At 39.5% G+C, this 17,277-nt stretch overlaps 1 protein-coding gene across 3 annotated transcripts in view; it reads right to left on the bottom strand.

Annotated features, from left to right (window-relative positions):
* LOC308138517 (uncharacterized protein) overlaps positions 1-17,277 on the bottom strand; it is a 109,331-nt gene that overhangs the window by 41,126 nt on the left and 50,928 nt on the right. For all 3 annotated transcript variants that reach the window (XM_080507659.1, XM_080507660.1, XM_080507661.1), the window contains exons 13-19: positions 13,587-13,631; positions 11,985-12,008; positions 8,282-8,344; positions 8,163-8,207; positions 5,097-5,129; positions 1,461-1,499; positions 1,283-1,327 (exon numbers count right to left, since the gene is read on the bottom strand). In XM_080507659.1, the coding sequence (XP_080363785.1) occupies positions 1,283-1,327; positions 1,461-1,499; positions 5,097-5,129; positions 8,163-8,207; positions 8,282-8,344; positions 11,985-12,008; positions 13,587-13,631 (294 nt within the window). The remainder of the gene's footprint in view (positions 1-1,282; positions 1,328-1,460; positions 1,500-5,096; positions 5,130-8,162; positions 8,208-8,281; positions 8,345-11,984; positions 12,009-13,586; positions 13,632-17,277) is intronic.

Here is a 17,277-nt window from a genome sequence, read left to right as displayed (position 1 = left end):
AGTGAGGTTATGGTAATAAGACTCAATGTTTACCTCACACATGGAAGATATTGACATATAGGATTTCATACCCTTGTGCTTCTTTGTCTCCATTTTATGACTTTTTTTGTATTATTGTGTGCTGGTTTACATTGTGCCTCACAACTAAACGATTATGCCCCAACAAAATCACAATGGATATCTCTCGGCTACATTAGACATTAGGCTACGTCTTATCAAGTGTTGCATGCTGCTGTACTGCTTCAGTCTTGTTGCATGGTCAAATGTCAAAATTGGGGAATACACATAATTTGTGTGGAGTTTGAATGTTCTACTTGTGTGTACTTGTATAGGTTTTTGTCAGTTATTCCTGTTTCCTCCAGCAGTCCAAAAACACTTGTGTCTCTGAAGTGAGGGGCAGGTGTGAATGTGAGTGCCTGACTGTCTCTATGTGTTTGCCCGATGATGGACTGGTGACCTGTCCAGGCTTTACCCTGCCCTCACCAATCAGCTCTCGCCCCCCTGCAACTGTGAGCTGGAAAGAACTGTACAGAAGACGGATGGATGACTTTCTAGTATGTGCAGCTCGCCACACCTTTCAAATTGACAGACAACTCTGCATCAATCTGAATGGCAGCTCTCGACTTTCAATCATCACCGAGACACATGTTTGTATGAACGAACACTGCAATACACACAACCGCACAAGCAACATTTAGCAGTGTCCGATTAACTGGGAACCATAGCAATTTGGGCATTATGTACAAAAAGGGCTGTAACAGACACAGTGTTAGTTCAATGATGACATACATCTACTTCAATTATAACGAAGCCTGGGCATTTGAAGAAAGTTTATTCTATGAAAAAAAAAAACCTGAACAAGAAAACAGTTTTACCTCCTAAACACCCACGATCTGCACTGTAATTCTTCTCATAATTACCCCCACCCCTTCTTTTTCATTTAGCTGACCATCTTTTGAAGTTTTGTCAATAGCTGCATCAGTGGCTTTTGTAATATGCTCGCCTCAAGTAGATACATCTGTTGTTCAGAAGCCCAAACAATAATTGTTTGGCAATTTATGCAAAGCCTCACCTTGTGAGTCTCTATAAAGAACAGGGATGAAATCAAACTCGCCATCTGAGCAGTGGGTGATGGGCAATTGTTCTTTCAAAATCAAATGTCAATGCTGTTTTTGTTGATGTTACAAAAGACACCCACTGGACTCTTCAATGCAATAAAACCCAGTGACTATATTGACTTTTACCTTTTTAAACAAAGAACAATAAAGACATGAATAATTACCTTATCTCCTTTTTCCCCTTTCTGACTTTGTTCCACAATGTCAGCCTTAAATGCAAGAGAAGAGAGACGATATGAAGAACTACTGCAGGCAACTTTGGGCTCAAACAGATCAACAGGATAAAACCATGCAGTACTTGTCATGTGTTGTTTTTAATATAAAAAGAAAACAATTGCTCACCGTTCCAGAGAGCTGTCGTAATCCATGAGCTGTCATCACCTAGAAGGAATGAAGTAGACACACAATGTTCTTTTAAAAGTCTCAATTTTGCTTGCGGGGAGTACAAAAAATTTAAGAAAATACAATGCTGAGCCACAGATGGTTTTTAAAGCTCATACAGGAGTCACAGCTTCTTCCTAATTGACAAAATGAATGTCTACAATGTGACTCCCCTGCCAGCAGAGTGAACCTGCACTTGATTAGAAAAGGTTTAATCTGTATTTAGATAGAATATTTCTATTCCTCTTTCATATCTCTAGTAAAGCTCAGAAATTGGGTGACAGAGCAGCTGGGTAGAGCCCTCCACGACTAAATCAAATGAAACGGAAAAGAGGTCAAGACCACTTGAATCACGAGAATTACTTGGCTTCAAAGCGGTTCCACAAAGCTAAATCATTCTTTGTACAAGCCGCACGTCACATCACTCACTGAATCAAAGACCTCATTCAGACCTCATGCATTTCATTGAATCAGAATACAATCTGTTAGTGCTCAATGAAATGGTCACAAAGATGAAAATACACACAAAAGACATGCAGAATACAAGACCGTAGTGAACCCAAATATATACTGTACTATATTGTACGAAGTATATTTTTTCATTTAGTAACGAGATAGAACTATTATGTGTAGAAGGTAGCATTACTCATAATCACATTAATGGATATAATATATACAATATGAAAGTCAAGTTGTACAAGGACATTTCGATACAAATTGAAACACGAGATGCACAAAAAACGTTGCAACAAAACAAATGTTTTAGATCAGTAGTCTTCAAACATTCTACTGTGTTTATCACCTGAGAAAAAGTGATGAACTCTGAAAGTATTCAAACTATGACAAGCATGAAGATTCAATAGCCGAAGCTAACATGATCACAAAGGAGAAATTGACTCCTAATATGAGAATATAAGATCATCCATTGAGGATTTTGGGCAACCATAGACACGCAGTACAAAGTCGTAGCACAAAATCTCATCATAACAAAGTGCTGCTCTTCATTATATCTCAAGCCAGAACATAAAAAACAGCTTTTTCATCAAGAGATATTAAAAAACCCATTCAATTATGAATATTAGAAATACGTATTATACTTCTATTCATTTGTTCTAGTCATTCATTTGTTCGTTCGTTCATTCATTTCACGGTATGCATGCCACAGTTTGGTCTCGTGATCACTGTTTTCATCTAATCATGATGTCTTCAGGCCCCTTGTGTTGTGGTAAACATATTTCACCCTTGTAAGCAGGTCACCCTTGCCCAATTTCATGATTTAAGAACCACAAGAGAGAATAGGAACCAATAACTGTAAATTTTGGTGTCCCAATAGCACTTAAATTGAGAGGGATGTGCCTGCTGTTGACATAATTGCAGCTGGTGATTTCCTCCCATTGACTCCCGGTTAACAGTTATTTGAGTTTGTCCACCTGGGCAGGTGTTCTCCAATCCTGACTAATGTGTGCCTGTGAGCTCTCTGAGCGAGAAACTCTGATTAAAGAGCTATATAAAGGCGACATGGTGTGTCCCCTCTCCTCCTCCAGGAATAATGGCCAAAATACGTTTAAACAGTCCACTCGCTCTCTGCAGTTACTCAACAAAACGACTGCTGTCTCCAATTGTTTTTGATACAGTGACATCAGTATCTGATGAAATTCCTGCCAGTTTTTTTTTTTTTTTTTATCCAACACTGTGAAATGCTGCATTAAAACCATTTATTCAACAAAACTTGGCATAACAGATTCAGTTTAATAGATGATAAAACTCCATTATAAAGCAATGGTGTAATAAAACCAGGACCGGCTCAGAACCACAAAGACTGCTTTGCCACTTTAAGGGCATCGGGGGTAGTGATGGCCGTGCATGCCCATAAGCCCACTGCTCCTCCCTGTCACTAATAAACACAGGCACAAGAAGGTTTATGAAGGGAGGGTAATGATCTGAACCCCAGCTTCTGCTGTGTAAGGGAAATCGATGCTTAACTGCCAAAATTATCTGCCATGGGAAAGCATAGAGCACAGACAGTGACTGGTACTAAATATTCAAACTGTGTCATTTATCAAATGAGTAATGTTTTTTTTCCCCTCTACTGTGTGCTATAGCACAAATCTCCTAGGTCCTGGGTGGGCTCCATCTCATCGCACAACAATCAACACAACTGAGCATTTCAGTTTTCAATTTTTCTTTTTATCCAATCTTACATTTTTTTTAATATGATGGCAAAACATGACCTCTGTGTTTTAAACAGCTATTAAAATCAGCTACATTGATATCTATTCTTATCAAGCCAGTAGAGTTCTTGTTGGTTTGACAGGATCAAGTGAAACTAGTGGAGTGATATTTGTTGCCCCCATAATTAAGCTGTCCAATTTCCATATGAATTAATTGCTAACAAGCCATACAAGTGAAACGAGAATGAAAGATGTCAAACTCTGTTTCCAAGCTCATGTCTGAAGCCTTCTGCAGTTCAATAGGCAGCAGATCCTCTGAACAAAACCCATTCGGACAAAGTCATTGAAATGTCAAAGCCCTAATTTCAAAGCACAAAGGCTCCAAAATCATGTTTTTATTTGTCTCTTTTTATCCTTCCATTTTTATTAATAGTGTACACGTCGTTGCAAAGCATGTCTTTGCGGTTATTAATGCCACCTTGCGAGATCTCTCACCGATTTGTCACAGTGTATTTCTGACTTTGAAATGTCTAAGCGATGGGTTCTCTCATCTCAGCGCCACCCACTCTGTGTCACCTTCAGCACTCATCAGACATCCTCCGTGACGTCAGGGCTTCTGTTTATATCTGCTTCTCCACTAAAAGCGGCACCAGTGTCTTCCACCAAAATGGTTTATCTATAATTCAGAATCATCAACATTACAAACAGGTCATGTGCCACATGACCTCCATTAATTCACACTACGAAGAAACACTTGTTTCGAGTGAAAGACTAGCAGCATCAGTATGCGAGCACAACTTCAAATGTCTTCACTTTATACCAAAAGTGCAAGAAATCAGAGTGCACAGAGTTCAACGCCCTGCAAGCTATTCTGTGAATTCTTTTCTTCTATGTACATCTGTAAAAAGCCTTCATAGTGAGCTTGCGGCCAATTATCTGGGACTTCATTAACTAAAAAAAAACAAGGATGATGTTCAAAGAAAAAAAATAAAATAAAATAAAGCAACACCACAAATCTCCTCTGGTTTTAAAAAAGCTTTCTATGTTGAAGCCATTCATCAAATCCAATGCACTATTCACATGGAGGAAAAAAAAAGAAAACTGTAAATCTGCAGGCTTGTCAAAGACTAGAAATTGGTTACAAGATGACATGTCACCATGTTGGAGGTGTGACAGTAAAAGGAAACACCGCACCACTTTTGATTTCTCTTTCCTCATGATCACACAGCTGGAGATTAAGAGCTTTCTAATATACAAGAAGAAGCAATTTTGGGGGTTTCTTGCTGAGAAAACAGAGGAAAAAATGCCATACTGATTCTTTTTATAATTATTACTCATCAACATGTTAGTTTGTTGGTTAATGCAATAAGGCTACTATTTACTAATTTTGATTTGATTTTGGATTTCTCCACTTGATTGTACTTACAGGACCAGGAGGACCAGGAGGACCAACATCACCCTGAAAACACGACACAAAACTTCATGTCAGTTACTTTTTATGAGTCAATATTATACAATGAGAACTAAAACAAACAAACAAACAAATAAAATGGCAAGCATACAGTAGATGGGCAGCATGTTGGCACAGTGTTTACCACTGTTGACCCATGGGAAAAAAATGTTCCTGGTCTGAACTTGCTGGTCAGTGTTTACATGTTCTCCCTTTGCCTCCTTGAGCTTTGTCAGGTTTAACTTAGTGGGTGGAACGGGGGTGTTGCGATTCGCCCTGTTGGCTCAGAGAGATGTTCCAGGATCGATTGTTGTGTGTGGAGTTGCTCCTGGATATTCTGTGTGGGGAGATAATTAATGATTCTGTACGTATGCTGTTGCTTCTCTCTGCTTTTACCCTTCGAAGGACTGGAAACCAGTCCAGGAACAACCCTCCCCTTAAGCCTATGTCAGCTTTGACCCTGCCAATTACCCTTAACCGAATAAAGAGTGTGTAGGAAGATGGATGGGTGAGGGTGTGGTGGTTAGAACTATCATTTTGTATTGAGAAGACTGAGGTGTGTGCATGGGCAATTAAATTGTCTAGCACTGGGTATAGTATGTATGTATGTATGTATGTATGTATGTATGTATGTATGTATGTATGTATGTATGTATGTATGTATGTATGTATGTATGTATGTATGTATGTATGTATGTATGTATGTATGTATGTATGTATGTATGTATGTATGTATGTATGTATGCATGCAACAAGAGCGTTGATGCCTTTCAAATCACACGAGTGAAGCCGTTGGAAGAGTGGAAACTAAATAAATTATTTTTTCTTAAAAGCCTATGGCGACACTGCATTTAACCTTTTGCACAATGTTGATGGTCTGTTGCATGGACTCACATCATGTAGCCTGTTTTACCACTGTAATGGGCGCTCAGGGGCACATTGGAAGATACTTAATTGTGAACAATTGCATGATCGTAGCTCCATTCTTCCCATTCATAATTTACAAGCTATAACAAAAGAGCTTTTAAAAATACAAGCAAAGCTTACATCTACATATTAAGTAAAAACAAACAAGTAAAATGCACTGAGAGAATGTATGCTGTACTACTTAATCCTCTAAATTTGTAATTTTATTGAGGGAAAGGGGTTTCGGAAGTTTTACATTTCTATCTAGATGTGGATCAAAGAAAAAAGGGAATTTTCTAGAACACCACCACTAAGTGAAGAGAAAAGTGGCGACTCTTTTGTGACGTCACTTTAGGAACAGCAATACCAGGATGTCAATTTCTTAGGAGAAATCACAAAGTGATAGATCGCTGTGAAGCTGATCTCAAGATGATGAATTCTTCTGACTTTTAGATTTGATGGCTTATCATTAAATACAATACGAGTTTCAATGCTGCCCACTTAATAATTCCAACAATGTAAATGATTCAGGTTTTTCCACTTGCGTCACAACTTGAAAAAGTTTTCCTTTACCTCCTAACATTTCTCAACTTAAAACAATTGTCATACCCTGAATACGACTCCTCCAGAGTGTGATCCCTTCACTTTTTCTCTATAGCCCCACTATGAAGCTGACATTTTGGACAGTATTGAAATGTCTTGACAGCTATTCAAAGGACTGGCATGCAGTTTGATGCTGACATTCATTTGCTTCAGAACAAATGAACCATAATGACTTAAGTGATCTCTGGCTTCATCTCTAGTACCACGGACAGGTCTAAATTACTACTTCTCAAATTCCTCTGGACAGATTGGCACCAAATTGTGTATAGTCAGCTATCTCCACTCTGACGATTCATCCTAATGACTTCGATAATCCTTTTAGCTTTTTCTCTAGTACCTGCATGAGGTTGACATTAATGCTTTGAGTGAAACGCTGTGGCATCACTGACTGCCACAAAATGTGGTGTACACATGTGCTCATCCCTTCATCAAGAATAACTGCAATCACTCGGGCAATATACTTCCATTATAACTCGCACCAACATGTTTAGCCTGTTCTTCATCGTGATCTCATTGCTATCATTAGGATGTTCGCTATTTAGCTCAAAGCATTGCTGTGCTGGAATACAGAGTGACAGTGCTGCAGCCATAGCTGTTTGGGAACAAATGCAATCAGTTGAAGTCCATAAAAGAACTTGAACTGAGCTTCTCATTTCATTTTAAGGGGCTTTTTCTGTCTTTGATCACTGATGAAATGAGCCTTATGAGTTAGTGCTTTTTAAATGTTTTTTTTTTTGTATTACTGGGCAATTTGACCTAATTTAAAAAGGAGAACTCGGGATTGACTTCCTTTGATATGAATTTCATTATATGTGCACATTACAGAAATGTGCAATGAGAGAAATGGCAAATTAGGTGAAATGAGCAATGCATACAAGAATCTGGTGACCAAGTGAAGTTTAATATGTCTACAACAGCTCAGAAGCAAAGAGCCAAAATGTGCTTTGTAAATGGTGCTTTTGTTTCTTCTTGATACACTGCTTCATTATTAAAATAAGAGTTAGTGAACTAATTCTTTTGTGATGCTATTCCGCTAAGTGACAGATAAAATGATTTTTAAGATGATTAAAGAGCAGTGAAATGAAAACTGTAGCATTTTTGTCTTCGCTCATTTTGAAGAAGAACATTTTTTGAATAAATTGCATCAAAAAAAAAAAAATAGCACACATGCATGTGCGTGTGTGCGTACATGTGCACACGCACTCACTCAGAGACGTGAAATATTCTTACAGGAGCATAGCACAACAGCAAAAGCGGTTGTGAGGAACAGTAAGGAAAAAAAAGAAAAGAAACAAAACCTGTGGAGTCATTAAACGCTGGAAAAGGTTTCAAAGACTCAAGGAAGGAAGCCAGCCTTCAAGAAGATAACTAACTCAAAAGGTGTCACCTCTGATTTCTGGCACCTCATACCAATTAAGTTGCTTGAACTAGCTTACCCCTCTTCCACCACATTCATATACACCATCCTTGGCTGTGCCTCAAAGTACAAACGGGGAATCATCATATATGACACTTGACATTGACGTGACTTACTTTTTGTCCCTTCATCCCGCCGGTCCCTTCGGCGCCGGGCTGACCCTGTGGGAGGAGGCCTTGGTTAATGACTGTGTAACAGAGCGGTGTTGTAAATGTCACTGCAGGAAAATACGCACAGGATCTCCTCTACCTCCTTTCTCCCCCTTTTCCTGGGGGACTCCAAACTCACCCTTCTCCACCTGTTTGTGAGCAGAGCACATCAATGACAGTGACTGACGTTGAAGACACAGAGAAAAGACGGAAAGCTGTGAGAGTGAAATGTTGTCAGAAGCGATTGCTATGAATAGGTAATGAGAATATGGGTGCAATACTGGGTCATCTGAGAGTGAAACTAGTTTGTAATTACGGGGTGTGTGAGGGGGGGCAGCGAATGCCATGGCTTTATGTAGCTGCAGCATTATATGAGTGTAGCAGGATAATGAAAAAAAATGGGTCTTGTTGCACTGCAGTATTTATCTATGAATCCAAGTTGAATAAGTTCCTTTGTCTGCCAATAGATGGCACTTCATGACTGCTCGTGAGCTGTCCTTGAATATTTTACCTTGATTTCTTCTTGACAGTCATACACTCAAGAAAAACAAAGTCGGGGTCAAATGTACATGGTGGCCTACCCAGACAATAATAAAACATAAAATATATTTTTTAGAGGAATTAAAAATGCAACAATTTTCTTAAATTTTTTTCTTTAAATGTTCACATGTATTTTTCACCTTTTCATATGACAAAACCTTTGACAAAAATAAACTGTACTACTCTCTTTAATCACAACGACTGAAAACCCAAGGGAGAACACTCAACACTCAAGACACTCAACACGTGCATTCATTCAAGAATATTGTGGTTTTGCATGACATGCGTGAAGAATTAACCGGATTGCTTGAGACGCTCTGTGCTGAGACATTGTGGAGCATCTGTTTAGCAATCTGAGAAGACAGAAAGACATCTGAGAAAAGTTGTGGCATATTTGCACATTCCTTAGTGGTGCCTGGACTCCAATAGACAATAATTACCATTCAGTTTCAGCCCCTCCTCTGTTCCCTGGACTCACTAATGACAGCGGCTGCGATACCATTCATTTAATGAGATATAGCCACTGTTTCCTCATCCAAATTAGGAGCTGTTATTAAATCAGTCGACTGCTGCCATGTATGAACAGATGGATTGTCTTATGAATATTTGAGGCGTAGAGGAGGGACTACTCGCAAAATTGACTTTGAGTACTAATTGAATTCTGTACAGCTTTATTAACCATGGGGCAACTTGTGATTTCATCATGATAATCTTAAAGAAATACCAACATCCTAATTGTTATGATCCTATCATTCACATGCTTTGTCATTAACAAAAATGTATATACAGACAATAGATGACGTTTGCATTGACTTATGACTCAATGTATCAATGGAAATCTCAATGGAAATCCCATTAATGCAACTGAGATGCCACTTTCAGTAAAACAATCTTTGCCTTGTATTCTGTTATTGAGACAGTGGTAGCCTGAATTGACATTGAAAGTTTGCAGGATGGATGGATCGATGCACAATGAGATATGATATGTTGCGTTTGAGAGACACCTTGCATTGTCAAACTGCAATAAAATCTGCATGCATCCTGGCCTCCTTCAATATCAAAGTCCATTTGAGGCTGTGTGTGAAAGACACAGTTATGGAGATGTAATTCATGAGAAGTCCCGTCTTTCCTGCACATCATTCATGCAGACCTATTTTTTTTCCTTAACTTTTAAAACATTCACACTCTGTTGAGTGAGTGAGAGGGGGCCTCCCCTCACACAGATGTTACACAAGCTGCAGTTTAGTCTAACTTGCATCTATTTTGTCCAAGCTAAAAAATGCACAAGGATGGCAGTGAGAGATACCGAGAATCCCTGATGTTGTTCAATTATTTCTGCTCATGAAAACCGCTTCTTTCCATTCCTCTGAGGTCTAGTACTTCATCTTCCCTCAGTTATCATATTAGCCTTTGTAAATTAGTTTAAATGCAAAGCTATACTTGTTTCATTATAGCATATTAAAATGTAGAGTGTTTCTCTGAGACACAGGTTCTCTTGTCATCCACTGAAAGCATAAATTTATCATGATGAAGGGAGGATGTATCAGTAAAGTAGGGCCATGACTGATTTATATCAGGGGCAAGCCTGTTATTCACATTTAATGTACGAGTAAGAGCACCAAAACAATGTTTCTTTGCATGTCTGAACTAATGTCTACATGATTTGAAAATCTTACCGTGAGTGTTTCAAATGTTTCCTATTAATTATGGTGATATATGTAACTTTAACTGAGCACCTCTGTGTCTTGCAAGCTTTTTCATTTGCAGGTACAACGACATGCTTGAACAAGTGAGCCTACAATCTTTTACTATATAGTCTGAAAAGAATTGAGCATTATCTGCCTTTTTCCCCCAAATGAGATCAAATCCTCCAGTTATTAAACAAAGACCCATTAAAATATAGTATCAGTTGCAAAAATGACACTAAAACCCACAATCTCCAAGCTATTTTCCTTTCTGCCAAGAGAAGCTTTGAGTTTTATGGCTTCATTCCATGATATGTGACTCGTTCAAAACAAAGCGGCAACTCGGCGGCTAATTAAAGAGACCTCATGAAAACTAAATAACCCCCGTTTGTCTTTTTTTATTTTACACAGTAATGCTGTGTCCTTTTGTCACCCAGGCAAAACCACTATACATTGTGCCTCCGTCCATGTCATAACTATTGCAATCCCCCTTTTTTTTTTAATTTTTTTTTTTAGGAATGATCAGCGTGTCCTCATATAGACAACTTTGTTTTCAAGGTTGGCTGGCTGAAACTTCCATCTCCTTGCTCAGGGCAGAGGGAACAGGAGGAGATCTGCGGCCTGAGCTGACACTACAGCAAACGACGCAACTATACATCAAACGAACAGCTGCGGTCAAGAGGTTGTCCAGTGCACAATAGCTTTCGCTCGCTGCATGATCACAAGTAGGCCACAGGAGGCTTGGTGGGTGGTTGGGTGGGGGGTTTAGGGGAAGGAAGCAGGTTGCATCGGAGACAGCAGGAGGCCTGGAACAGGTCCACGTGTGTTTTTTTTGTTTTTTTACACTGCATATCTCATGTTCCTCCAGTGAGCTACAGCGCCCCTGGGCTTCATGAAAATGATTGCAGACACTTTTTTGCAAAAGCACTATATGTAATGGCCATCTGTCTGTTTGGACTACGCACACAGAGCCACACTGTGTTGCACTGCAGGTGGTACAGGGTGGGAGACACTATTTTACATGTTCAGTAGATAGTCTACAATTGACTGAAAGGTGCCATTTGCAACAAGAAATATTTCCCCCCCTCACCTTTATCACACAGTGGAGTGAGGCAGTGAGGAGCACCATGGATTTAGCTTCTGGTTACATGTGCATCAATTTCTATTTTTTTGTAGGGTTATGATATTCAGCAATGTAGTCATAGAAACACTGTTAGTCACATTCATCCTTTGTCATAGCTGCCATGCAAAGTGCTTATCTGGTTTTGGGGACTCAAAGTTTTGGCCAGATAAGGGCTTGAACTGCTGACCTTGTGATTTTAAGACAAGCCCCAGACTTCGGTACATCTTTATACAGTCAATGCAACACACATGATCAAACTCTTCTCGTTGAACGGCTGCTACAACAAATACTGCTCAGTCATCTTGACAATTCACACTTGCTGAAAGTGCAGGTAAGGGTCAGTTTATCACACTGGAAGACAGCTCGAATTTACAATAAATGCCACATGTCAGTACTTTGCTTTGCGATGAATGATGTTTGGAGAGAATCCTTGACACTTACTCCTTCAGATGTTCCTAGGGGGCCCTGCGAAACCAAAAGACAATCATATGAATATTCTTGTCAACGCTACAAATCGTATTTGTCAACACAATATTACCATATCAACCTTTTGTTGTCCCTAATTTCAAACTGCTGCGTTATGCTTTGTGACCTTTGAACATACATTAGTACCCATGGATACATAGTGAGATCACAGTAGTCTACACATAATATTTAAGCAGGTCTTTGTTAAATGCCTTTCACAGACTCCCCTGTTGTTGTGAAATGCTAATTTGACTTTGAAAAATAACCGCTGCCCCCCCCTTCAAGTGCTCACACTATCCTACTGCCAATGGACAAGAGAAAGTGATGCCCCGGAGTGTGTTTTGAATAGATGATTTTGCCCCTGAGATCTACCTCAGCAAAACAGGTGACTCATAAATGCCAATACCAGGGGACGGAAGAAAATCTGGCACATGTGAAGGGTATCATCAGGACACTGCCATTTAGAAATGTCACACCTTCTCTGTCCTGTCTTTCTTCGCTCCTACGACTTTGGGTTGTACAATTTCATTGGTTGTTGTAGAGGCAGGACATGAATAGAAGTAGCTTCCTTGATTTCTGCCTAAAATGAAGTAAAATTAACCCTATGTCCTGATCAGGAGTGTAATCAGGGCAATCGAGTGTGAAAATAATTGGACGCCCAAAGCATCTGAGTGACATGATGCCTAAACACTCCTGTTTGTCCTGACATCAGCTCAGTTAAGTGTCTGACAAGCTGTCTCCTTCACCGCATCGCGGTGTTTGTGCCCTTTTGTGTCTGGGTCACTACACAAACACACAAACAGTGTCTGGTATTGGCTTGGATGCCAGAGGAAAAGACCATAATTCAAGGAGTCAATGGGCCCTCCAGGCACACGTGTACTACTCATCAATACAAACGTTCCCAAGTACTACCTTAATATCCCTCTTGTGGTTTACTGGTAATGATATAGCCAGTGTGGAAGAAGATTTTAAAAAGATCGATGCAGTCTAACCATGAAATTAGTTACTCTTCACCATGAACAGAGTACCTTTTCTTTCTGAGGTGGATTTGCATGACATGCCTGCTGTCCTTGTTGACAGTTGGCTTTGATATGCTTTTGTAATTAAAATAACTTTGTAAGGTGTAGAGGAGCTCCATTTTCTTTTCGGAGGGAAGTGTCCTGTCGGGCTTCCTTTTTACAATCGACACAGATCCTGGCATAACAACTTGTATCTAATATTTACATAATTTTTATTATTTTGTAATCATAGTTTTTTATTTGTAACTATTTAGGGGATATGTTTAGGTGTATGTGATTCTGAAACAAAGAAATGCCCTATATAATATCAATACAATATTCTACTCTGTGCCATTACATTAACAACACTACATTAAATGTTTGGGTTTTAACTAAATTGCAAGAGGAAGTAAGGTTTTTAAGATCAGAGTTGCCATACATTAATAAACACCATGTTGAAAGTAATGCATAAAATCCATTGGCTACAGTATGATCTTTCATTTTCTTTTCAACAGCAGAATCATGGTCCCGATAATTAATTTGAAGTGAAAAATGTTAAGTGTTACACCATATCACTTACGGGTAGGCCTCTGGGTCCAGGCTCACCGGGTTTTCCTCTCCGTCCCTAAAGAGGACACAAAAAACAGACAAAGATGAGTGAATGTGTAACAACAGGTGTGGTTAGGCGCGCATGCTGCCAGCAATTAAGGGTAGACAGCAACTCTTGTTGCAGTCTCTAATTTGCTTTTAATTAACAACAAGAAAACAGCTTAATTGCTGCACCCCGTGTGGCCCACTACTCTTTGTTCCCTCCTTTGGTTTACTGCCTCTTTTCCAGCTGTGCAAGTCCCTTGGTGCATCAATCAACCCAAAGAGGGCATACAGCAGCAAACACACCAAGCCTTCCACTGGGGTCAAAGCGAAGCCACAGTCTTTTGTTTTTGACATATTTCTTTTTTGGTATTTTTGTGGAAGAAAAAAAAACAAACTCTTGAAAATCACTTGAAAAGCTGACAATTTAATGAGATGTAATGCTGTATAAACCAAACCAAAGTTGGTGTAATTTACATCAAGAGGGTTTATGTCCTCATGAGAGAAGAGGATAACGCTCTGTGGATACCCGCGCTGATATCCACTGGCAGAACATCATGGGCTCTGTGTTGAGCAGTGCTGGGAATTAACTGGCTTTCACGTACACAAGACAGATGTAAGATCAACTCAATTAGGAGGCAGGAGTACTCTGGCCAATATCAATTCACTGTACAACAGCATGATCAATGGCAAAATGACAAGACAAAGCAGATGCCTGTATTGCGGCTGAGCATGATTACCTCTTTCTAGTATGAGTTTCATCAGCAGGGAACCACTGCTGTATTGAGGCATTGTATTCCTCTCTTACTGTACGTGTCAGTGTGGGTGACACACACACACACACACACACACACACACACACACACACACACACACACACACACACACACACACACACACACACACACACACACACACACACACACACACACACACAAAGCACTTCGCTCCTCCACCGAGATGGTGGCTGTGTAGCTCTGTGGAGAGGAGAAGCTTGCTCGCTGCTGGAAGAAAAGTTGAGAATCACAAAGCGACGCCCCCGACTCTTCCCGCTGACACTCCGTATATGCAGACTTTGATTAACTGGGTCGAATTTGACATCTACGTCTGCCAGCAACAAAGACAAAGCAAGGAACTTCACTAACAGCTACTGCTTTTAATTATCTGTTTGCATGTGCATTCGCTCTCATGTGCAGCATGCATTTTTTTGTATTTGTATGCCATCACTTACAGATAATGAAAAAAATGATGCACAGTAAATATTGACCTTAATAATGACACAATAGAACCCGTGTATGCCTCCTCTTGGGAACTTTGTGCTTCCCTCAGTTCATGCTGTTTGATGTACCAACAAAGCCTTGGCCAGCATCTTTTGATATCTGTGCTATACAATGTGGAGGCCACTATATAGGCTATGTGCTTTAAAGTGCATGAATGAGGGCTACAAAGAAGAGCTGGAAGGCGTCAAATTACCTTGATGTGTAGCAGCAGCATCTCCAAACCTCAAAGATTATATGACATTGAAAAAAAAAAGCTCTTTGAAATGTAATGGAGGCAGGTTACTTTTGTGGCAAAAGACGGGAAGTCAGAGTTGCGGCTGAAATATTCAGTGACGGCTCGAGCACCATGGCTTTCTGCATAGATTCCGACCAATTTCAGAGTTAAAAGGTTCACATCTCACAAGACAGCATTTTGTTGAGGGCGAAGAGTGTTACTTTTTTCCTTTTTGGCTGATAATTAACAGGCCAGAGCTGAATCACTATCACTATCGCAGAAAGATCTGACTGTTTGTTCTAGCCTTAGTCCCTGCTGCTGCCCTTTCCCCTCTGAACGCAACAACAAAAGCACATGACACAGATAAGTAATTTAGCTAATGAATATTTCATATGCTATTATGCCAAGTAGGTCATGAATTATGCAGTTTTCAAAATAATTTCTCCACATTTGCCCTTAAATCTCTTTTAGCTCCAAATTGCATACTAATTTTATGTCCATGTATTTGCATATTATCATCCAAATAAATAATGGCACTGTACATCTGCATGGCCTCCCCAGTGAAGTGAAAACAACTGAATTATGACAGAGGTTAACTCCATAGTAACTAATGTAGATCTGAAGCTTACTTACAGTGACTAACATACAAAGTGTTTCTTAATAAGCCGATATTAGACTTCCAACCCCTTTACTCCCTTATTGCCATATGTAAGACTTGATATGTGTACACTTTATAACCATAACTTCAAAACAGTTAATATCAAGAAATTGAAAAATGACCGAAGAAATTAAGTGTGTTTCCATAAAGTAGTTTGTATAGCAGCTGCTGGGATCTCCAAATGTCACATGCTTGTAGTATGAGATTACCAGTACCTTTAAAAACAAATACTAATATTGCCTGATATTGAAAGTTGATGCTAACTTTGACAGAGGGGCAAAGTCACTCATTCACAGAGCTTTATTTATCTATTTATTCATTAATATAACAGTCATCCCTCCTCTATGCTGCTTTATATTATTCAAGCTTGCAGAGACACTGGAGTCAAACTCCACTGCCTCTCCATGAAATCAGAGGACACCCTCGACAAGTCAACACCCCATCAGAGGGCAAACAGAAACACAATACATATTCACTCTTTATCATTCAGAGTCAACAATTAACCTCAAAACCATCTTTGTTGGACGGTGGAAAGAAACCCACACACACAAAACTCTCCAACTCGGATTTAAAAAGGAGACCTTTGCTCTGTGAAGTAAGAGTACCAGCCACTTAACTGCAGTCTGAACAAAATTTTCCAGTCATGAAATTTAAATAAATACTGATGGACTGATTATAACTTCAAACTTACTCAACCTCATTATAAAAAGAGTCATATTGTGATCATTTGCCAATTCATTAGGTCCACCTCAGTATTCACACAACTTTGTAAAAAAAAAAAAAGGTTTGATCAATTTAAACTGAGTATTTATATTGTATGGTGTTCAACAACGTTGCTTTGAAGTATTCAGTGTATTGTCTTTGGTATAAACAGGCCGGATGCAGCTGTTTGTATCAGCTAAGTGTATCTCATTTGGCTGCGTGCAAGCAGACTCAGTTGGGGGTGACTATGCTGGAAGTCCATGTCAGAGTTTCACTTCTTTGATAATGTATTAACATTCATTCAATATTCATAAACACCAACAGCTCAGGCAATCATTTTCACAACAAAGCAATTCATTACAATGACTATATCAAGTGACCTTGGGGTGACGCTGGCACTTTTCATTGCAGAGGACCTCTGGTTAGCGTGCCGTCCCCAACAAATCTGTACACTGTCACAAGAAGTAATTAGTCTGGACCACAGCTGTCATCACTGTTTGCACTCACTTGACTCTCCGAACTGGGACACCTGTCAGCGACATAGTGAGATAACTAGATAGTGGCTGTGGAAGATTGACACAATCGAGATACTGAAAACTTCTGGAGCGCCTACAAGCATCCCGAGCACTGTGACATATCCTCCGTGAGCCCAATTTCCCCATTTGAGGATTTTTGATTTAAGGTTATTTCTGTGTTAATGCCCCTCCATTGGTTTGATCAGTTCAATTTAACATGCATGCACCTCGTGAAAATGATACTGAACCGAGGTCATTTCAGAGACTGAGAGCTGCTTCTGATTGCTGTAATTTTGTATCCATTTGTTTAA

This window comes from Blennius ocellaris (assembly GCF_963422515.1).
Source record: "Blennius ocellaris genome assembly, chromosome: 13".
In the NCBI taxonomy this organism is placed as follows: Eukaryota; Metazoa; Chordata; class Actinopteri; order Blenniiformes; family Blenniidae; genus Blennius; species Blennius ocellaris.
The sequence above is the reverse complement of the archived record's forward strand: the minus strand, read 5'-3'. Positions and strand labels throughout refer to the sequence as shown.